This window comes from Ictalurus furcatus, chromosome 10 (genome assembly GCF_023375685.1).
Source record: "Ictalurus furcatus strain D&B chromosome 10, Billie_1.0, whole genome shotgun sequence".
NCBI lineage: Eukaryota > Metazoa > Chordata > Actinopteri > Siluriformes > Ictaluridae > Ictalurus > Ictalurus furcatus.
Window position 1 is genome coordinate 16,904,214 of NC_071264.1, and position 23,947 is coordinate 16,928,160.

General features: G+C 40.5%; 1 protein-coding gene across 3 annotated transcripts in view; it reads left to right on the plus strand.

Annotated features, from left to right (window-relative positions):
- The window catches only part of ptprsa (protein tyrosine phosphatase receptor type Sa), a 269,659-nt gene extending 256,474 nt beyond the window's left edge, over positions 1-13,185 (plus strand). For all 3 annotated transcript variants that reach the window (XM_053634470.1, XM_053634471.1, XM_053634472.1), the window contains 6 exons: positions 2,452-2,630; positions 3,207-3,333; positions 4,137-4,262; positions 6,382-6,536; positions 8,459-8,594; positions 9,773-13,185. In XM_053634470.1, coding sequence (XP_053490445.1) covers positions 2,452-2,630; positions 3,207-3,333; positions 4,137-4,262; positions 6,382-6,536; positions 8,459-8,594; positions 9,773-9,841 — 792 coding nt within the window. In that variant the 3' untranslated portion in view covers positions 9,842-13,185. The remainder of the gene's footprint in view (positions 1-2,451; positions 2,631-3,206; positions 3,334-4,136; positions 4,263-6,381; positions 6,537-8,458; positions 8,595-9,772) is intronic.
- The last annotated feature ends 10,762 nt before the right edge of the window (positions 13,186-23,947 follow it).

Here is a 23,947-nt window from a genome sequence, read left to right on the forward strand (position 1 = left end):
AAATGTCCACAAAGTTCTCATTACCACTAACATTATAGTAGCTATAAACAGTCATTTTTTAAGTTAATAAGACAGATAAACACAGCCTTATCATGTTACCAAGAAACCAGGAAACTGCTCTGTCTTGAAGACGGAAAACTTACTGAGAGTTACAGACCACTGACACTGGTAACTTCCATAAATGTTAAATAGATGTCTCCTTGCAGAAAACCATTTCAGTTATTATATATTCTTCTTTGTTAAATAACTTTTTAAAAAGATTTTTTTAACTCTCCTAAACTGCTTTAAGGGAAGAAGTGATTCTTTCCCAGCCATCCATGTTAACATTCAAGCTTTCAGTTACACTGTGAAGTTTTGTTCATGTTTATAGAGGACAGGAAGTGAAACTGTGTCCTAAACAACATCTTTAAGCCCGAGTAATGTCACTGAAGAACTGGATATGGGTTTGAGGTGAATATTAACATTAAAGATTAACTTCCATTACTCAGTTATATTAGCGTTATAGCTTCAGTGCAGAATTAGAATCGAATATTTCCAAAGAAGCAAATGTCAGATGCTGAACACGTCTCGACTGTGGAAGGGAAAATAGTGTGAACTTTACATTTTATTTTTTCTTTAATCCAGACTAAGAGCTGTGTGCATGGGTGTGTGGTTATTTTTTTTTTTTTACTTAACTGGTGGAGTTGTTGTAGTGGAGTTGTTGCAATAAATTGCTTGGTCATGTAGTTCCTAAACTGTGTGTGTGTGTGTGTGTGCGCGCTGATGTATGCATGTGTGTGTGTTTTAAAATTCTATCAGCCAGCTGCATGGCTCTCTGCTTCTTCATGCTTTTCCAGGTGCTTCTTTTGAAGAGTAGGCACCCAGCCAGTTGCACACATACACACACACAATCTATCCACACACACACACACAATCTATCCACCAGAGCTAACCCACTCTACAGTATATCTAGAAGCAGCTGTGTGAAGTGAGAGAGAACAGAAAGACAGAGAGAGAGACTGGGAATAAGAGTTAGTGGATGTCACTCATCCCATAAGAAGATTCTCTCAGACAGATGACCTAGAAACAGAGAAGGATTATACCATTACAACCTTATGGGGCAGATGCTGTGTGTGTGTGTGTGTGTGTGTGTGTGTGTGTGAGAGAGAGAGAGAGAGAGAGAGAGAGAAAGTGAAATCAAGCATATTTTCATATATTAGACATGACAGTGACCCATTTCACCAACTCTACCATTGTTTCAGAGATGACTGTGTGTGATGGATGGAACAGGTGCTCAGAGGAACTGGGCCAACACACCTTTATCACTCACAGCCAAGCAGCTGGAACAGACATGTGATTAAAACCAGACTGCTCCGATTATAAGCTTTTAAAGTCACTTGAGCTCTTCATACGTATAAGTTTCATAGATATATATACATATTACAGAGCATAACAGGGTACATACTTATCCAAACACAATTTGACGTCATTTTGGGCTGTTTGCTAGAATTGCTTTTCCCAGACCACATTATTTATTTGTTTGTTTGTTTGTTTGTTTCTAGAATGTTTAATCTTTCAGGGTTTTTGTTCTGAAAAGGTTCACCTTTATAAATGTTCCTACAGTAATGCTAAAAATATTCAACAATGTTAACATAAGAATCTCCAGAATGTTACTAATGTTGTTGTCTAACCTGGGTGACTATATTTACAGAATATTGCAGGAATGTTAGTTATCTTACATAGACATGGAAGCAGTCAGATACCCAGGATCGGTATTAGACGTCGAGCGATAGTGGATTTTACCGATACAGATAACTAAGTTGGGCAGTACCTGCCGATAACCAATTAATCAACCGATAGTTTTTAAAATTTATACCGCATGAAAACACATCATTCAAAGTAAAATATTGCTGACCTTTATTATAAAAATAAACAGTACTGACTGTACCATCAAAATGTACTGTACTTTTTTTAATGAAATAAGTACATAAATATTAATATATATTAACTGTTAATAAATATTAAAGTAAATAAAAGATATACATCCGAACTGAACTAATGTAACACTCCAAATAACAAATAAAAATAGAGACATCCAACATGATTTTTTTTTTTTTTTTTTTAACACTTCAAATAGCACAACAAAATTTGTCAGTGATAGTTTTTTAGTGATAGACGGATGCAACAGAGAAAAACTATTGGTGTGGATTTTTGACGATAACCGAGCGTTCCAACAATCGGTTAATGGTGGCAGTTAATCAACAAAACCAATCAATCGGTCGAGCTCTACTCATTACCTGGGTATAACAGCAGAAAATGGTGGCTTGAATTAATTGATGATGCTCTGTTCATAACATGGAGAGGAAACAGCAATAAACGTTGCTGTGTATAGATTATAGAGCTGTCTACTGTCTATCTGTTTAATTTGTATATCTATTGTATTTGCTCATGCTGTTGTCTTCATCTCTGCAGAGACTGGCCAACTCTAAGGCCCACACGTCTAGGTTTATAAGTGCCAACCTGCCCTGTAACAAGTTCAAGAACCGCCTGGTGAATATCATGCCGTATGAGACTACCCGAGTGTGCCTTCAGCCAATCAGAGGGCTAGAAGGCTCAGACTACATCAACTCCAGCTTCATCGATGGATATAGGTACACAAGAGGCGCCTTGTCTTTATTTTTTACTAGTCTCTCTCTGTCATATATGAGAATTCTCTAGCTATAGACCTTCATTTGTTTTGGTGACTTCAGCCTCTGTCTTTCTATCTAGAGTAAGGTGAGGATGCCATTGCAAAGCTTAATTGGGGTAATAAAATCCAGGCAAAAACCTAGAAAGCAAAACAAAAAACAAAGTGCACTAACAACAAACATGCAGGACTTTGCAAGCTCGTGGTATTTTAAGAAAATATGTAGTTATAGGTTTGCGTATGTGTTAATACTTGCTGTGCTTTGTATTTGGTAGCTTTATTACAGTCATTTTTAGCTTTCAGGCAAACATGAGATTTTCATATCACACTTTAGTTATTCTCAGTAGTTATGTTCACACTCCTGTGCACTTTACATTTGGCTTAGTGTGGCATCTCAGCAGGATCTGCTATGAATGCAGCAAGAGTTGGAGTTTGGCTTGTTGGAGAAACTTTATGTACAAAATGAACTACCTAACATAAATACATTTAGTTCACGTGCTTGTGTGTGTGTGTGTGTGTGTGTGTGTGTGTGTGCGTGCAGGCAGCAGAAGGCCTACATAGCCACCCAGGGCCCATTAGCTGAGACCACAGAGGACTTCTGGCGCATGCTGTGGGAGAACAACTCCACCATTGTGGTGATGCTCACCAAGCTGAGGGAGATGGGCAGAGTAAGTGTGTGTGTGTGCCAGGAGTCATGGCTCTGCTATAGAAACTAAACTAAAAAAAAAGCTAGTACTAATGCTACATGTTCTAAGCAATCAAATCTCAGCAGTTTAATTCCAGTGTCATTTTCCCAATGGCTACTCATAATATTTGATTTTGATTGGCTGATAGAGGTTTGTTATTGTAAAACCCCGAAACACCTCATTGGAGGTTTTCATGGCAACCAGCATAAGTAGCAATTCGGTAGTCACGCTTTGCTATACCAGTTGAAGTAATAAGTATAATTTGTACAAGTATCTGTGTAAGGAAGGAATAAAACACTTGGGGGTGTGCAGTTTTAGGAAAATAATCTACAACAACGTGGTATGATAAAGCGAAGTTAGTGTTACCATCCTGAAGTGGATTATTTTTCTATAACAGCGAGCCCAAACTGTTTTATTCTTTTTATTTACGTATTTGTTTGTTTTATTTTATTATTTATTACAGTTTTCAACACTAACAATTGTTTTGTAGTTAAAGAATTAAATACTTTTTATACATTTAATGTTGAGTGGAAGAAAGCGCTGACACTAAAGACTCCGTAATTGTTAAATACACACCTCCACACAGAAACTTTACCATATCAACAGTGAGCAGTTGTTACTATAGAAACCATAATATATTAAAACAAGTGTATTAATAAATTAACCTTCTTACCAATCAGAATTGCGAATTCAAAATCACAGTTTGTGTGCATGTGTGTTTATGAGACAAGATGCTGAGATTAATGTGTGTGTGCGTGTGTGTGTGTGTGTGCACATGCAAACAGGAAAAGTGCCATCAGTACTGGCCAGCAGAGCGCTCCGCTCGGTATCAGTACTTTGTGGTAGACCCCATGGCTGAGTACAACATGCCCCAGTACATCCTCCGAGAGTTTAAAGTTACAGACGCAAGGGTGAGTAATGCAGCATACATACAGTACAGACTCGCTCTCTCTCTCCGTCTCTCTCTCTCTCTCTCACACACACACACAAACACACACTCAGCATGCAGACCCTCATATTTTCCCAAGCCCTTATGCACAGTAGAGTAGCTCCATCATTTTGCATATTTTATTAATTACTTTTGGGTAGCATATTAATGTGAAACATGTGTTAACGTGATTAATGTGATGTGTGGCTTAGAGTCGAAAGTATTAAAACAGCAGCTACTTCACCACACTTTCAGTTTTAAGATAAACAGCTAATATGTTTCATTCAATGTGCTAATTTAAATCACTCAGCATGACAAACAAACTTGGATAATAAAGCATGCCTGTAAATGAATTTTCCTGAATTATAATCGTGAGGCATTTACAGACACTGCAGTATTTTTTTCTGTTGGGAAGCAGTGGGCATGAGATTCACACGCTTCCACACAGAGAAAGGTGAGCGGTGCAGAACGCGAGAGTTGTAGCCAGTGGTTTAATTGGGATTGGACCATCAAAGCCAAGCTGGTAGCAGCATGACACCACTGTGTTTAAGACAGGAAAAGGTCCAGGCTGGAGAGGGGAGATGAAGAAAGAGAGAGAGGGTCACTGCAGCTATATAGCTGAGACCTAGTAACGTATTTAATCACATGATTTGGCACACTCTGTCCAAAATTCACTTCATTACATTTGCTCATTAAAGTGTGGGTGGGAGTGAGAGAGAGAGAGCGAGAGAGAGAGAGAGGGGAAGATGAGAGGGTCGCTGTTGCTACACAGCTGATGAAGGAAGAATGAAGGAGGGAGAAAGAGTGGGGAGAGTGATGCATTATGGGGTAGTGTGTATGAGAAGGTAAGAGGAGTGAGATGAAGAAGGGGAGAGTGAGAGAGAATGAGGCAGAGTGAGAATGAAGGAGAGCACGTGAGGGATAGTGGGATAGAGTGAGAAAGGGAGAATAAGTGAGAGCAAGGGAGAGTGAGAATGAGGGAGGGAGAGCTTTGTGAATGAGAGTAAGGGAGAGAGAGCGGGAGTGTGAAGGATAGAGAGAGGGAGAATGGGGAGAGCAAGAGTGATGTACAGGGAGAGTGAGGGAGTGAGAGGGACTGTAAGGGAGAAGGGATGATTGGCTGAGATGAAGGGAAGAGTGGGTGAGATGAAGAATGTAGGAGAGAGTGAGAGAATGAGGCAGAAGGGATGAGTGGGTGAGATGAAGAATGGAGGAGAGAGAGTGAGAGAATGAGGGAGAAGGGATGAGTGGGTGAGATGAAGGGAAGAGAAAGAGTGTGTTGTGACTGGGATGTGATTAGAGCAGTGAGTGTTTGATGGACCAGCTGAACTCGGGCGCTCTGTGGGGAGAGTGAGCAGCTCACACATCCTTCATGAACCTTCTTCTGCCAGAACTATTCCAAACATAGTTTTGGGAGAGAGTTCAAAGATATTACGCTTTCTTAAACTCTGTAATTCTCTCTCTCTTTCCATGCATGACTAAGTGGGACAGATGGGTGTTGTAAAGATGGGCATGTCTGAGTGGGACCGATGGGCGTGTCGGAGCGGAACAGATGATGATAATGATAATGAGTCTTTATTGGTCACATGGTGATGCTCAGCACATGTGAAATTCTTTTTCTTCACGTATCCCAGCTTGTTAGGAGTTTGGGGTCAAAGCGCAGGATTAGCCATGATACAGCGCCCCTGGAGTAGAGAGGGTTAAGGGTCTTGCTCAAGGGCCCCAACAGTGGTTTTAGGGCTGAACTTCCGATCAGTAAGATCAGTAATTAAGACCAGGGCCTTAACCGTCAAGCCACCACTGCCCCACTATCAAGCTGGGCTTTGTAAAAGTGGCCGTATCTGAGTGGGACAGATGGGCGTGTCTGATCGGGACAGATGGGCATGTCTGATCGGGACAGATGGGCGTGTCTGAGCCAGACAGATGGGCATGTCTGAACCAGACAGATGGGTGTTTCTGAGATATATTATAGAAGAATTATTACATGAACGACCTCCTTTAATATTGACATTTCATACTGCTTTTTGAAGTTAAATCTTTGTACTCTCTATATATCTTCCCTTCTAATTTTTTCTCTCCATCTTTCTATCCCTCTCTCTCAGGACGGACAGTCTCGGACTGTGCGGCAGTTCCAGTTCACTGATTGGCCAGAGCAGGGAGTCCCCAAATCCGGGGAAGGTTTCATCGACTTCATCGGCCAAGTGCATAAAACCAAGGAGCAGTTTGGTCAGGACGGTCCCATATCTGTCCACTGCAGGTACGACACACACACACACACACAGGATAAGCTTATAAGCTCAGACTGATGATCATGACTCGCGCTGAAGGCTCGAGTGTTGAGTACACACTCCCACACACACTTCTCATCAGCATGCTTTAAATCTGTTAATGGCATCATCAGACGTGATTCTCACACTTCCAGCCCATTAGCCTTCAGCAGCCTCTCTTTTTATTCTGTATAAGATCTAACTCTCTATAGCAGCACAATTTCACATGCAAAACAGCACTACACAGCCTACTTTACTATTATAATCACACACTCCATCCCTCTCCATCCCTTTGCGCCTCTCTCACACAACCAACCCTCCGATGTCTGGAAATAACGTTGCCGATAAAACACTGTAGTATGTGAACCCAAACTAGAGCTGTGTGCCAGACTGGTTTTTAAATTTCACATCTATAATTAAGCCAGTGAGATGGTCAGACTCACACAAATATGAGTAAATACATAATTCAGGCACAGTTTTGATATCTAATGTAACACTTTCTGTTACTTGTGTTGAGTGCAGTTGAAGGATCACGTTTGTGTGTGGTGTCTCATTGCTCGAGGGCTCTGATTTTATCTGTCAGTCAACTGGACAATGTGATACACACTCTGAAGTGTGTTTCTGAGGGTGTATTTGATCACAAAAAGATGATCTCTCAACCCATACCTTTTTGCTCACACACACACACACACACACATACACACACACACACACACACATCTCTTTGTTTACTCTGGCTCAGGTGGCTCATGTCTCATTTTTCCCTTCCTTCCTCAATCCACTGTATTTCTTTCACTCAATTTTTCTACTTCTCACGCATCTCTATTAATCTTCAGCTGCCTCACTCGTTCTTTTCTTCCTGTTCATTTCTTCTCATCTCGCCTCATCGCCCCCCAAAATATCATATCTAATAGAGCCACTGGTCATTAATTGGCTGAGTGAGTTCAGTGAAACGGGGGCATAAATCTTTTTGTTCATCGAGCCTGTCATGTTTCAAACCCGACACGTGTTAAACAGGTTTCGAGGATGTGTGCGTGTGGCTTCCAGGACAAACAGCTGCGCAGGTGCCAGGCGAACACGGTGGTTTTATTAAACAGTGGTTTTTACGTAGCATCGTTACGGCCAACGATGTTTAACCTGAGTCATTATGATTCATGACGTGTGACAATGAATTCGCAGCAAGCGAAGGTTATGTTCTCTAAGTCCGACATTTTTTATGCACCATTTTCAGCCTCAGCGAGTGGAAGGGGAGCAAAATAAATCTCTTGTTATATCAGCTATTGCTCCACAGCTGAAGTCGGAGTTAGAGAGAGAGTGAGACAGTCAGAAAGACAAAGAGAGAGAGAGAGAGAGAGGCAAACGACAAACAAAACAGAACCCTGGAGTGTTACAGGATCAGGTATAAGATATGTCTAATTTGTGTGTGTGTGTGTGCCTGTGTGTGTGCCTCTGTGTGTGTCATTGGTTATGCCTCAATGTGCCTCCCTGTAGAATTGATACTTGGAGTTCATCATGATTATTTCTTCGATAATCCTCGCAGGGTTCCTGGTTCACTGCAAGTCATTACTGACATCTTTAATACGAAACTCCGCCGTATTCATATCCCACTGCTGGGAGTAAATAGGCCATGTGTAGCACCCAAATCACTCCCTGTTCACTTTATAGTGTACTCTTTGTCAGTCTGCATCTGAATGCATAGTGGAGAATATCCAGTTTACTCATAAAATCCCACAATGCACTGCAGTGAGTTAGTGTCAAAACCATGTTCACTAGTATTTTTCAAATTATTTGTAAAAAGCTTGTAAATGTGTCAAATGAATTATTGCTAAAAACTGTCCTTTTATTGCATTTATCAGATTCTTTTGTACATGTAAACTGTCATTGTTTTATGTTCCTCTGTTCCATGATGCAGTGCTGGTGTGGGCCGGACCGGAGTGTTCATCACACTCAGTATCGTGCTGGAGCGGATGCGCTACGAGGGAGTGGTGGACATCTTCCAGACGGTCAAAATGCTGAGAACCCAGCGGCCAGCCATGGTGCAGACTGAGGTGAGAGACACTGGTGACATGACAGAAGACCAAACCATGTCTAGATATATTTTTAATTAACATAATATTGATCAAATATCCCTAATATATCTTCATGAGGGCTTTCTAGCCTAAAAAGTCCCATTTTGGGGGGATCTGCCTGCTGAAGCCAGAGAAGAGATGGCGGGAACGGGATAACTGTGAATTCATCTTCTCGATTTCATGGCAAAATTTTCTGAAAAGTCTGGGAAAACCCATTGGATGTCGCTGTGGCTGAATTCTGCCAAAAAGCAACCAAAAAAAGACTTACCAGTCAGGCTTTTGCCACAATTCTAAATTACTGTCTAATCTTGGATTGGAAACAGACATAATCAAATCAAATTCACACACACTTGCAGTAAAAGACTTTCAGAAAAAGGGGTACTCATCTGTACGCTAGGTGGTACCTATATGCTTTGTAGCTTTAATATGCATCTTTCACCTGAATATGTGGATATTGTGTATATTTAAAAAACGTTTTAAGCTACATAATTTGACTGCAATTACTTTTTAGAGTAAAACTTTACAGGTAAACTACACGGTGTCCTAAAAGTCTCCATGCAAATGGACTATATTTACCAGCACCATGTTGTTGTTCCTTCGTCAGTGGTTGTTCGTGGACGTCCACTTCCCGGTCGGTCCGCAGAACTTCCAGACCTTTTGAATTTGTTAATAAGTTTGGCAGCAATGTCGTGTGTGAGAATGATTTCAATGCTTTCTTCACTTGTCAAAGGCGTTCTTAAAGCCTATCTGAAAAAATATATATATATAATATAAACTAAGTATGAGAAACTTTGGAAGACAAACATGTTAATTTCCCATCTGTATGGAGAATTTTGGGACACCCTGCATATGCATCTTACTTAAGATAAAAGATTTGTATGCTTGATGCTATCACCCCAGCGATAAGGAAGAGTAATGTTTAGTACCCTTTTTTCTCTCTTAAACTGTTGGAACTATATTTTGTGGGAGATGAATGCAAAAATACAAACAGGTTCAGAAAAGTTTTTAGACCTATATATAGTTTAAAATGTCAAATTTTTATTTTATTATTTTATGAATGATTAGTATACTACCATAAAGGCAGTACAAGTTTCTAACCCAAATCTATTGTGTAATATGTTTATGGGCAATTCTCTTTCATTTTGCTGTTTCTACAGGACGAGTACCAGTTTTGCTATCAGGCAGCTCTTGAGTACCTAGGAAGCTTTGATCACTATGCAACGTAAAAAGCCATCTCCTTCCCCCCTGCCCAGCGCCCCTCTACAGCCTCCTGAGCCATAGGAACCTGCTTGAAACAATTGAAACAGTGACAACTATACAAACAAAAACCCACCCAACATAAAAAAAGAAAGAAACCCTGTTGTGAAATAAAAACAAAACTACAGCGTGTATTTAGTGGCGGATTCCAGAACCATCATCAAAAAAGTGCAATGCTAATTGGCCAGAGCCCATACCGAGGCAGATGGAAGGATCCGTTCAGAAACCAACTCCCTGTACATCTTCAATCATGAGACGGACCCAAAAGTATTGGCTCAGGCCGCGGGGTGGGAATGATCTGTAAGTCGGACCACTAACTTTACCTCAAGTGTTCTGATATGGAGGATATTATTAATCTATCTCCAGAAGTATATCTCCAAACCAATCCTGTAAAGATACAACAAAAATAATCAGCAAGTGAAGGAGGAGCTAAAGTTCAGGACATGCCTACATGTGTGCTTCAGCGAATGATTGATGGGGACGTGATCGCACTGATGAGTGGTGAGGTGATTGAGCTGAGATCCTTCAGTGTTTACAGTGGGCACTTGCCAATTCCGGATGTTTCTCAACTAGTTGGATCATGGTGATGGCAGCAGAAGGTGTTTCAGGGGAATAGTTAGTGAAATAGGCAGGATTTTTATCTAAAGTCTCTACAATCTCATCCATTTCAAGACATCAAGGCAACTCGTGTTCATCTTATAAAAAGAGTTCATTCTCCAGAAGTTGTTTCGGTGCTTTTTGGGACAAGCTAGCCAATGTCTTCACAATACGCCAATGTAGCTTCGTCTTGAAACCGTATGGAGGCGACTGGAGCGTGACCCTGACAGTATCTTCAGCCAGGACCAAACGATTCTCCTCTGAGTTTTCTCTGGATTGTAGTATACGTTACCTATGACTGGTTTTCCCACTGCCGAGTGCCGTGTGGTTCAGAACCTGGTAGACGTGGACCACCACCACCACACGCATGGAATCATGGGATTGGTACGCCAATGACCAACATTCACCATGATTCATTGCCTTGAATCTGGAAAGGCTTTTCCTTAGACAAGAAAGACGAACTCTTGCCTTGTGTGACCAACCCAACAACGAAAGTTCTCAGACGTTCCTGAAGACAGTCCACACCACAGTGGCTGCTCTCAGGGCTCCCTGAACACTTTTAAGGCCCGTCGTTTCATCACGGCTTCATTGACCAATCACAATAAATCTGAACAGCATCATCACCCAGAAAAATAGCGGTACGACTTAACGTTCGCATCTCAGAACTTTTAACTAAGACTTGAACATATATGTGTGTGAAAGGAACAGAGGAATCTTCTCTTCCTCCACTCTCTGCATAGGTCAAAATGGTGTGTATGTGTGTGTGTTTGTGTGTGTGTGTGTGTGTGCTGGAGAATGCTTGAACAGCAGAGCTTTCAGATTAGTGTGCAACGGAAGATATTGATTGCGCAGTGGAAGAGCCGTGTGTAGTCTTTTCTTATTTCCAAAAAAGCCTTATCGTTGTTGTAACATTATACAAAATGACATTGTTGTATTATTATTATTATTATTACAATTAACATAATTTCACTTTATCTGTTTAGTTTTGTAACAGATACAGATACTGTACTCATTTTTTTTCTTCTGTTTAAATAGGAGGAGAGAAAGAGCTGGTTTTGTTCATATTATGTTAAAAGACATTCTATTTTTTCACTATAGAAATGTGCAATGTGGTTGTGTGTGGATATTTATGCATACACACTCACATACACAGTATATTTAAATGCAAAATACAAAGATGTATCTAAATCTTAGTATGGATAGAATTTTTCCTGTATTTTTATTTCACTCATGAACATATATTCATTTCTATGACGTTTTTTTTTTTTTGTTTTTTTGTTGTTTTTTTTTATCATGATCTGGAGAAATGCAGCTTGGCCTCGTTCTTATTATTCAGAAAGGTGTGAACTCATAGGTTTGATCTTTATTCTTATTATCATCATTAGTAGTGTGTAGTATGAGCTAAAAGTATTAATTTGCATTTTTTTTGCCTTTTTTTTTTTTTTTTAAAAAAGGAGTAGGATTTCTAAACATGGACTTGAACATTGACTTTTTATTTCAACATTTTTAATATTCATGAACTGTATCCAATGTTTCACTTCTCTTGTGAAAATGTCATTTTTACTTTTTTTATTTGACATTATCGTTGTTTTTTACTTTTAAAATCACAAGACTGATCATCAGCTTGTTATGTACGAACAGTGATCCTGAATATGATGTGTAAATAAACAAATCTAGATGATATGTATTTGTATAATTTGACCCACACCTTTTCTGTCTGTACAATTATGAATTTAAAAATGAAACAAACAAACAAACAAGCTATCCAGCTTTCTCTGAGGAATTTGATGTTGTAGTAACTTCTTCATCCCTGATCCTTTCACTTTCACTCTTTTTTTTGTTATATTTTCTTCTTTTTTTTCTTTTCAAATGAGCTCTGAGTGTCCATCCCAGCGAGCTCAGCAGTCATGAAGTTTCTTTTTTCTCAGTGATAACTGCTTGAAGCTGATCCTACAATGCAGTAACAAATTTCTGTTCCCCTTTGAATAAAATAAATTATGTTTGGATAATGAATCTGGGAAGGGCTTGTGTGCTTGGTGCATACACTCGAACATGAAGACATAATGGACTGACTGCACAAATTCACCTTTGAACGAATGTGAATTCACTGGTGTGTGGGATCACATCACAGATCGGTTTATTGGGACTAGTCTCTCAGCACTGCCCATTTTCTTCATTCTTCCATTTTAACCACTGCAGGCTGATTTACTGAGATTTCAGTCTGTACTATAATGCTTGAATTTCTTTTTTATTATTATTCTTTTTCTTGGAAATCTTTATTTCTTGCTAAAGTTTGGAAGGAGGGAGAATTCTGGAATCTGGGAATTCCAGCGCTTTCTCCACGAGACCCTCTTCTATACAAAAGGACACACATATCTCTGGAGCTCCTGATAAAAATTTGGAGGTTTAAGGAATGTTGGGATTTTTTGACCTAGTGTTTCGATCCTTGATCTCTGACAACATCAGCCAAATGACTGACATGAAACTTCAGATTGATTAGGGAAAATACCGACTCCCACTCCACTACACATATAAAAGCGAGTGTATTGACAAAAAAAGAAGAAAAGCCAAAATTCAAAAGTGAAAATGTTTGTCTTTGTACGAAAGCCAAGTGACACTGCTTTCAAACTGTTACTTCTAACGGAAACAATAATTGGTTTAAAAACCACTGTGTATGTAGATATGTTGACTTTGTATTAAAGAAATGTTGTCTGAATCTTTGTTTTATCAGTTATTTACCCTCTACATCAGACATTTTGCTATTGGCAGAGTTCAGAAACAAAGTAACTGGCAACAATTATTTTATTAGCATACTGTAAGTGTGTTACTTAATTATCTGTTAGTTTTAGGTTGTTGTGGTTTTTGATAAAGTAGCTAGCTAACCTACAATTTACTAAGAAAAAATAGTTAAGACCATTGAAGCTCTTTGATGAAAATCAACTGTGATGCCAATTTATTGTGCAGCTTATTCTTCTCCCAAAATAAAATGTAGATAAAGAGATTTTGTTTTTCTATTACAAAACTGCTCTTATAAAGACATGGTTAATCTTACTTAATGTAAAACAACAGTCATCCTCAAAAAAGCAACAGATAGCTAATTTACCATCAGTAACTAAAATCAGTGTGCTCTTCGGCGGCTATTTCGTTTGTGAAACTTTCTTATGTGCATATTGAAGAGTTTATACTTTTCTACTTTAACTTCATGAAGAATTAAAAGTTGTTCAACTTTTTGCAGAGTGTTTATTTAGATGATTAATTGCAACTTGAGTAAAGAATTGAGTCACTTTTTCGTGCTTCGGCAGTTCAGTTCAGCAGTTAAAGCAACTGTTCAGCCAAATTAGATTTAAACTTTACACAATGTTCCACTTTATGATTAGGTGTCTAATTTATATGACAACAATGTGATGATCTGATCTTCTACATGTCAGCTACCCAGCAAAATTAAATTGTGTAAAATATTTTTTGGGGGGGCAAACCGTCATGTTAAGTTACTGTGCTATTGACTGTTGACCAAGACAGCCAGAGAGCCACTATTATTAGGTCCTTAACCCTCACCTGCTCATTTCCATTGTAAGCAGCAGCAGCTTGTTACTATAGATTTTGGTGTGAGGCAAGAAAACTTTAATAGTGACATAGCCTAAAGCAAAATGAAGCTGAGAGCTCTTATGCTACAGTTATATATATCTATTGAATTTATCCCATAATAGACAGCAGAGTCAACAACATACAGTCATCCAGCATCCAGTCTAGCAGCTTGTTTTTTATTATTTTTAGATTAACCTTTGTTCATCTGTGTTTGATACAGTAGGTGTGTTTTAATGCCCATCGAAGAGCTAATATCATAAACCAGGGTTGCCTGGTTTCAGCAAAATGTCCATCCCAAGTACATCTCAAAAACCATACTATAGAAATAAACTAGCCCACAAATTTGTACATTGATAAAGGGACACACCATTTTCTTCTTTTTCTCAACCTTTGCATGGGAAACAAGGTCACTATGATTTGCACACATTTCTGATGTGCAAACATTATCGACTCCATAATCCGCCCTTTCCCTCTCGGAGTCTTTGCAATATATCTTGTAGTAGAAATGGTTCTGTGCATCATAGTCACACTGTCTGCACTTACACAATGTTTGTGGAAATTTGTTGGATTTAATTCCTGTGATTTGCTATGAAACAAGATATTGGTGGCTAGGGAGTATATTTAAAATAACACAATTTGGTGTAATAACCACAACCCTGATAACCATGTCATTACCAGTCTGTCTGCTGCTCCTTCCCCAAGTATGGTGGCAACATGATCCCTGCCCTAATGGCTCTCTTTAAGTGCTTGTTGCAGTTCCAATTTTTGACCACTAGGTGCCATAATAATGCTGCACTTATAATAACAATAAATTTGGGCAGCGAGCACCTTACCGCAAGATAGCACAACATGTGGAAAGGTGAGCACAAATGACACAATGGCTTATATATTTAAAAAATTATCCATCACTCAAAAGAGGTAATTAGTATTTCAGCTGATTTTAAAATGCATGGAGTTGGGAAGATTTGTTCTAATATTTGTTCAATGGCTGATATAAATAACAGGGCTCTATAGACAAGTCTTGTAAGTCTTTGCATAAAAAAAAAAACAGCTAAATAACTGATGTAAATGTACAAAGCTGGGTTTCGTTACACAATGTGATGTGATCAAACATACAGTTCATTTAGACAGAAGGATGGTAATAAAACCATTCGTTTTTAGCCACAGGCTTCCAAAAACAGCTATAATGAAATCTGGCACCTTGACAGAACAATCTTAGCTATGTCAAAATTTCACTCGGGGTAGAAACTGATGGCATCTTCATTACACTACACACAAACACACACACACCTCCCACTCACTCTGCCTTCTCTCTGATTTTCCTAAACGTTTTGGACACATTGAATGCACGTTTCATATTCAGATTTTTTTCTTATATAACCGGGAATCAGCCGAAGGCATGCAGTCTCTTCATGGAAACTAAATAAGAATTTTCATCTTTACTTTCACGAGCATCTAAATTGCTTGTGGATCCGGTCTAATCAGCATGTCGATACACAATAGCTGGGATTAAAACGCCCATGAGGATGAAACCCACACCTGTCACTGTTTATGTTATTGCCTATCACATGGCCCATTAGTTTAGAGTAGAGAGTACAAAGGCCAGTTAAATTTATTGCCAGTAGCTAAAGCCTCCAGGTTTTCGCCCACATTAATTAAAATCACAGCATCCTCATATTACGCTGGGAGTAATTCTATTCTGTTCTCTGTTAGTGTGATATTAAAAACCAAATGTCTGTTCTCTTGCTTTCACTGGGAACACTGCACAAGCTAATATTACTTCCCAGTCAGTAAGCTCAGTGTGAAGCTGTCCAAATGCCAGGGGCCCTGCTGCTCACGCTCAACCCATCACCTGTTGCTATTTACGCTCCTGTCTCCCCTGGGCTGAGCACATGGCGCTAGCATTCTGCTAATCACATCCTCCATCCAGCACATCCTCTTTGACTAAAGAGGCAGAAGTGGGAAAAAACAGAGTTGCTCATTTATTATTGGGGAAAGGAAGGGCGAAGCACGAGGATGTGGGCTTAATTATGCTCAGAGGCAGGCGCTAGCTCATTAGCGCTTGGCTAAGCAGGACATCAAAGTGGAGTTTGTGACAGAGCACCCAAAAGCCACAGGAATTTGTAATAAATGGCAAAGCAATGCGTGTGATTATCTGCAGCCTGTGGCAGCGCTTGAGTGCAACTGGCATATCGATCATATCAAGGCCATTTAGATATGGATAAAACCATTTGGATGGGGGATGGGTAAAAACGATAGCCTCGAGTGCATGCATGTTAGCCATGGTTTCTCAGCTTTTCCACAGCTCTTTATACCAAGGAGCTTTTGAATGAAGAACAATCTTCTTTAGTGACACATGCATGGAACCAAATGGTTTCCATGAAACTTGGTCCTAACAGTATTTAATGTTTTTAATGGTTTCTACAAGTTCAGTTATTCTTCCTTCAGACACAGATCCAGGATATATGTAGCTGTATGAATTCATTTGTGTTATACCACAGTGCTGTTGAATTTTTGAATCCGATTGGTCACTAAGTGTTGATTAATTTTCTATAATAGCACCTCTGACAATAGTTCAGATATTAATTTCTATAGTTTCTACAGTAACCAGGATTTGTATGTTGGAACGCTTCATATAAACAAATTTTTTAAAAACATGTAAAAGTTGAGTATAATATTTTAAGTTTTGTTTTCTCTAAGGTGTTGTTTATTTAACATTTTGGAAGGAGTCTCCAGTGTTGGCTCTAGTCAGTGGTAAAGCTGTAACTTTAAGTTTTAGACAACTTCAGGACATGAAATATTCACTTTCTACAGATGATGAAAAGCTCAAATTTTGTTTTATCAACTTTGAGAGAAAAAAAAATCTGTAACTGTAACTATACATGGATAAAATATTATGTTTGGCTCTTCAATAAATAAATACTGTTATTGTTTGCAAGTTGCTTTAGTATAAGATAAATAACACATTTCAGGATGTGTTGTAATAGGAAAATAATCAGCTCTGGGGTGGTTATGATAACTCTTCCATTTACATAGTGATTTCAATACAGAAACCGTCTGGGTTACGCATGTAACCCTGTTCCGTGAGAAGGGAACGAGACGTTTGCTTGAGCTCCATGCTGTGGGAAGCGCCCTCACGCGTGACCGGTATCTGAAGCTAGTGTAACATCACGCCTATTTATAGGCCTGCTGAGATCAGGTGACATGGCAATTGAGCGCATCACGTGATATAAAAACTGCACCTGTGAACCATGCCATCAGCCTCTATTATCTGAAGCGAAGACGCAATTCAGAGGCATGCCCAATATGACAAAGCTACACAAAGTCTTGTTCCCTTCTCAGGGAACAGGGTTAACCCAGACATTCCCTTTCAAAAGGAACTCAACATTGCGTGAGCTCCACGCTGTGGGAACGAGAATACCCACTCCGTCATACTGAGGGCATGGCCTGTTCAAATGGTCCAAGCCCGAGGGTCACAGCAAGACACTGGAGCCTGGGGTGGAACGTAAATCCAAGTTGTAATATCGAATGAATGTGTGCATCGTACACCACCCCGCTGCACCACATGAATCCTGTAAGGGTACGAAACCTTTGGACAAAACCTTTGAGGAGGCGACCCCCCTAGTAGAGCACTTCTGCACCCCCAGGCGTAGCGAGACTGCGCACCTCATAAGCGATAGAGATTGCCTCCACTATCCAATTAGTGATGCCCTGCTTTGACATAGCATCTCCACTACTGTCGCCACCAAAGCAGACCAGCAGCTGCTCTGACTTACGGCCCTGGCCGGAGTGGTGGACATAAGTACAGAGAGCCCTTACTGGACACAGTAAGTGCAATTTCTCTTGTACCGGTGTGAGGAATGGAGGAGGGCAGAAAGCCTGCAACACTACTGGCTGGGCAGCAGACATAGGCACTTTAGGAATATAATCCGGCCCAGGATATAGGAAGGCCTTGGCTAATCCAGGGGCAAAGTCAAGGCAGGAAGGGGCAACAGAGAGAGCTTGTAGATCTTCTACTCACTTGAGAGATGTCAGGGCCAGCAGAAGAGCCACCTTTAGTCAGAAGCTTCTCTGAGGCTGACTCGAAGGGCTCAAATGGGGCACCTGACAGACCTTCCAGGACCACCGAAAGATCCCAGGAAGGTATGAGTGGTCTGCAGATGCCTGACACCACACGCAAACCTCAAAGTTAGGGGATGTTGCCCCACAGAGGCTCCATCAACAGGGTTGTAGCTGGCCGAAATGGCGGCCACGTAGACCTTGATTGTAGAAGGAGCCAACCTTGCTGAGAAATGTCCTTGTAAGAACTCCAGGATTGTAGCTATTGTGCAGTTCACTAGGTCTAGCTGACGTTCCTCACACCACGAGACAAAAAAATCACCACTTCAGCACATACAAGCTCCTCGTGGATGGTGCTGTAGCATTCAACATGGTCTCTACAACCTCAGTTGTGAGACCAGAATCTATGAGCTGGTGCCCCTCAGGGGCCAGACCCACAGTTTCCATAGCTCTGACAAAGGGTGATAAATCAGTCATCTGGCCTAAGACAGTAGATCCCTGCAGATGGGAATCTCCCATGAAGTGCCGTCTAGCAGGGATATTATCTCTGAGAACCATATTCAAGCTGGCCAATAAGGTGCTACTCGCAGCAGACGTAGACAGTCTAGGTGAACTCTCGCTAGAACTTGTGGGAGCAAAGCGATCGGGGAAAAAGCATACAGATGTGACCTCGGCCACATGTGCACGATGGCATCCAGCCCCAATTGTGCGGGAGGAGAGAGGGCGAACTACAGCGGGCAGTGTGTTGTTTCCTCAGAGGCAAACACATCCACTTCCACTTGGCCGAAACTCTGCCATATGTACTCCACCACTTGAAGATGGAGCCTCCAACCCCCAGGCCTCAGCCCCTGCCTCGACAGGATGTCTGCCCCCAGTTTCCGGTTGCCCGGAATGTACATTGCACTCACTGACAAGAACTTTCCCTCTGCCCAGGGAAGAATTATTTTACTTTATGCCCTTGAACGGGGGTATTGACGTAGCCCTCCCTGGTGGTTGATATATGAGACCACCGCTGTGTTGTTTGTCACAGCGAACATATGGTGACCTCTTAATTGAGGAAGAAACAATTTCAGTGCTATAAATATGGCTTGCATTTCTAGACAATTTATATACCACTCCAGATGACAGCCATCTAAGACCGCACCCCAATACATGAGGGAGGCGTTTGTCATTACCGTCTTGCGATAAGGAGACGCCCCTAGAGTGTGACCCAAGGTTAGAAACCGGGGACACCTCCAAATTCTCAGAGCACATAGGCATGGCTGAGTGACACTGATTACTCTCAGAGGTTTCGTCCAAGGACTTTTCAGCCACCACTGAAATGGTCTCATGTGCAAAAGGCCCAACGGTATGATGTTGGCTGCTGCTGCCATAAGCCCCAACAGTCTCTAATAGAAACTTGAGGGGATGCCCAGACCCAGCTTTATCTTGCTCAATGTTGATAGGATTGACCCTATGCATGTTGGGGATAGAAATGCCCTTATTGTTGTAGAATCCCATATAACCCCTAGAAAAGTTGTCCTCTGCACTGGAGAAAGCATACTTTTCTTGAGGTTCAACCTGAGCCCCAAGCTCTTCATTTGGGTGAGAACATCATCTCAATGTTGAATCGGCAGTACCCTGGATCGTGCTAGAATTAACCAGTCATCCAGGTAGTTTAATACACAGATGCCCTGGAGTCACAAGCGAGCCAGAACGGCATCCACGCACTTTGTGAAGGTGCAAGGGACTAAAGCCAGCCTGATGGGAAGAACCCAATATTGGTATATGTTGTCTCCAAATGTGAACCTCAGGAACTTCCTGTGACAGGGTGATATTTCTATGTGGAAATATGAATCTTTTAGATCTATCGTCATGAACCTGTCCTCGAACTGAATCTATGGAACAATAAGTTTGAGTGTCAGCATCTTGAATCTGTATGTCTGAAGAGTATGGTTCAGATGATGCAGATGTAAAATTGGCCACATCTTTTTTATGGACCAGGAAATAATGGTAGTAAATCCTCAGGGAACGGGGTACGTGTTCTATGGCCTCTTTTCCAGGAGGGATCCTACTTCCTGCACTAATGTCGGGCTCTGTTCTGTGCTGACTACTGTGTTGAGCACACCTCTGAACCGGGGGGTTGAGATCTGAACTGGACCTGGTAACCCTTTTCTAAGGTAGACAGAACCCATGGAGACACATTTGGCAGTAGTTTACACATTGCCAGATAAACCTTTAGTGATGTTAACTTTTCCACATTCTATTGGAGGTAAAGCATCAGATTTCCACTGCCCTATGACAGCTCGCTGACCAGAGAACACTGAAAACTTGAGACAGCCTTGGTTAGGGGAGGCCCTACAGTAGTACTGGGGGCTAACTGCTCTAACAACCTCATGTCCCCTGATACGTCCCTCCATGGCCCCTCAGGACCACTCTTTCTTTGTCTGCTTGGCCTTTATGTCCATTCTCAGATCAGGCCTATTAGCAGGCTGCGACTGTGGCCACCCGGTTACCATGGCTCTTCACAGGGGGAGACAAGCCGCCACACTCACCTTCTGTGCCTCCCTCTCACTATCGCTAGCGAAATCAACACAACGGGGAAGGAACTGGCGGAACGCCGTATGTTGAGCTCACTCAGCAGGTCTGCTTGGTAGGCCTGCAATACTGTCATTGTATGTAGTGGCCCACAAGCACGACCCTCTACTGCATAGGCCTTGCTCACCAGCACCAAGGTGGTCTTACATGGCTTGGATGGCAAAGCCGGCCCCCCCTAAATTACCTGCCGTCGATGGAGAGAGGTAGCTCACAAGCGCCTCCTCCACCTTCAGCATAGCTAAATAGCCAACCCGTTCAGTCCCCACCATGGCCGAATAATCCGACATCAGTTATAAATACAGCATATGTATGGTGTTCCCCCAGAAGCGTGATATTTTTTCATGCACTTCTGGAAAAAAAGGGGAGTTTTCTGTGGGGTGAGGGAGACTTATTTTCACTTGGGAGAATCACTTCAAGCAGCTCTTTATATGCTGGAGAGCTGCTCTCCATTTTTAGCACACCCTTCTGGCTCCTTGGAATCAGAGAGGACTTTATTTATTTATTTATTTTTGGCTTTCCATAAATCCATAAATTTTTGGCTTTCCATGTGGAATGTGATCTTATTATTGCAATCTGGGGATAAACTATGACACAGTTTACCTTTTGTGCAATTGTGTAGATGATTAAATCTTAAAATCTACAAAACATGTTTGTACCAGTTGTACCATTTTTTGTAATGAAAAATACAATGTAATTAAAACCATATTTTAAAGTACCTTTAAATGGGACTGGTTTTGCTGTAACTTTATCAAACCTAAATAGTTATGTTTTCAGTAATTTGCTATATTACACACTGCTAATGGTTACCATGATGTTTCTTTAGCAAAAGGATGTAAATGATGCAAAAAGGCCCTACAGTCTAATATGTTCTGGAGGTTTCCAACCCCTCTTTATGCCTTAAATGAGCGTTTGGTTCACAATTACAATCTCTAATGCTTATGCAATCTCTTGAGGTTTCTCAGAGGCTAATGTTAGCAATTTAGCATAGCCTTGAGCTTTGTGTCTTCATGGGGTTTATGATGTAAATGAAACCGTACAGCAGTCGGCATGCCACCATTTTCATAAGTCATAAGTATGGATTACTGCAGTGTGTGTGTGTGTGTGTGTGTGTGTGTGTGTGTGTGTCTTCAGTTTCACTGGGCTGAGAGTCTAAAGGATAAACCACCCAAAATGGATTATTTTCCTGTAACAGCATGTCCTGAAGTGTTTATATTTTCTCTTAAACCACAGCAATTTGCCAACAAATTTGTATTACCACATTGGGTGGAGGCTAACACATCCTTCCCCCAAGACAGGAGAATACAGCCAACTGCACCTTTCTGAACTGCTGCACAGCTCTCTTCTGTATAACTGAGTTTATAGAAGTCCATGATTAGCTAGTCTCTCTGAGATTGACAGGGGAGCGAGAGTATGCCATCTCTCCCACCCAGAGAGCATGGCCAGTTTTGCTCTCTTGGACACTTGGATGGCTGTGATTTCAGGGTTAATGCTCTCTGGACGATAGGGCAAACACTCTTCTGTTGCACCAAGACATGTTCGGTGTTTCTTTACTTTTATAAACTGGAGCTACAAGGCTACTTTTTATAAGAAAACCTCTACATAAATACCTTCCTCAAAACACTTAAGTTTTTAAAGACACCTTCAAAGAGAAAATCAGATAGAATGATGCAATATGCAAATATGGTCTGAAAGGAGAACTCAGAAAATGGCTTCCTTTGATTGGCAGTACAATAAAAGTCAGCCTTGCATATCCCAACCACTGAGAAAGTCAGTGAGAGGTTGCGAGAGCTCAGGTATTTTATTCAGCACTGACTCAGATATTCTGAATAAAGTTATTCAATCCTGTTTGTAGTGAATAGAAGCCAAATTCCTGGGATCATAATAATAACCTGGTGAAACAAAGGACACAATTAGCTCCTGTGTTCACTCTATATTGCATTCTCTCTCTACCTCACTTCCTCTCTGATTCTCACTCCTTTTTTTACTCTTAAGTACTTGTCATTACTTTCTAATTGTTTGCATCATGTAGAATTTGGAGTATAATTTCACAAATCCCCTACCATCTCTCTCTCTCTCTCTCTCTCTCTCTCATTCTGTTTCAGGCACGCAATTAACTGGAGCGTTATTTCTTATTCAAATGGAGGTAATTATTCAGCCCCATGTGCTGTGAATAGAGACGAGGCTCAGGCTCAGGTTGTCGTAAATCTGAATGTCTCTGCTGCCCTCTTATGGCCGAAGATAAAACACTTCCTTTAAATCGACCCCGAAAATGAAATATATAAAGTAAAATAAAATTGTGTACCCTCCTGAGGGCAAATACAAATAACATATTTGGTCAAGCAAACATTTGATCATCTTTGAAACAATGCCTATTAATGAAGGTGATCATCTCTATTATCAAATGACTCATAAAATTGACATTTTGTAGTCATTTTCACAATTTATATGAACAAAAAAACAGATAAGCCATATTGAATAAGTACACCCCTATATTTATCACACCTTCAAATCCATAAAATTAGAATCAGGTGTTGAAGATGGGGTGCCAGTGATTAGAACCTGCTTAGTGAGTGCAGGTGAAACCTGTCTTATTTATACCCCTCTCATATCTAGTGTCTGGTGTTCCCTTTGTTATTGAGGTGTTTCAAGATCTAAAGAGTTCTGTAAGGCCTTCAGAATTTTTTTTAAAGAGATTTAAAAAGAGCTACAAATTATTTGAAATACATCATTCCACAGTAAGGTAAATCATCTACAAATGGCACAGATTTCCAATGACTACCAATTAGTCCAGGCCATCTGATACAAAAAGAAGTCTTGTAAAAAAATAAATAAATAAATAAAAAATTAATGAAACCAAGATAAATCATGTCTTTTTTCAAATTTATCACCTACCAACAAAATTTAAGTGGAAAACTATATTTAAAGTTTAAAATAAATAATAAAAATAATAAAATAAAATAAAAATAAATGTTCATAATTTATTGTAAATGTTTTATTAAAGAACATTGTCTTTAAATAAGTGTATACAGTGCGTCCCATATATTTAAGCTGAAAAGATAATTCCTTGCATATCTATATCTCTATCATGTCTTTTTAATTTTAGAGTGAATTACAGAAGTGCCATCTGTTTTTCCATCACTGCTCTGTGGTGTGATGTGTCAAGGGCACATGTTTACATGGACTCAGACAGGTGTTAGTGATCCTGTCTCAGAGTGTCAGTGTCAGGGTGAGTGTGTGGTTCAATAACGAGTCTCGGC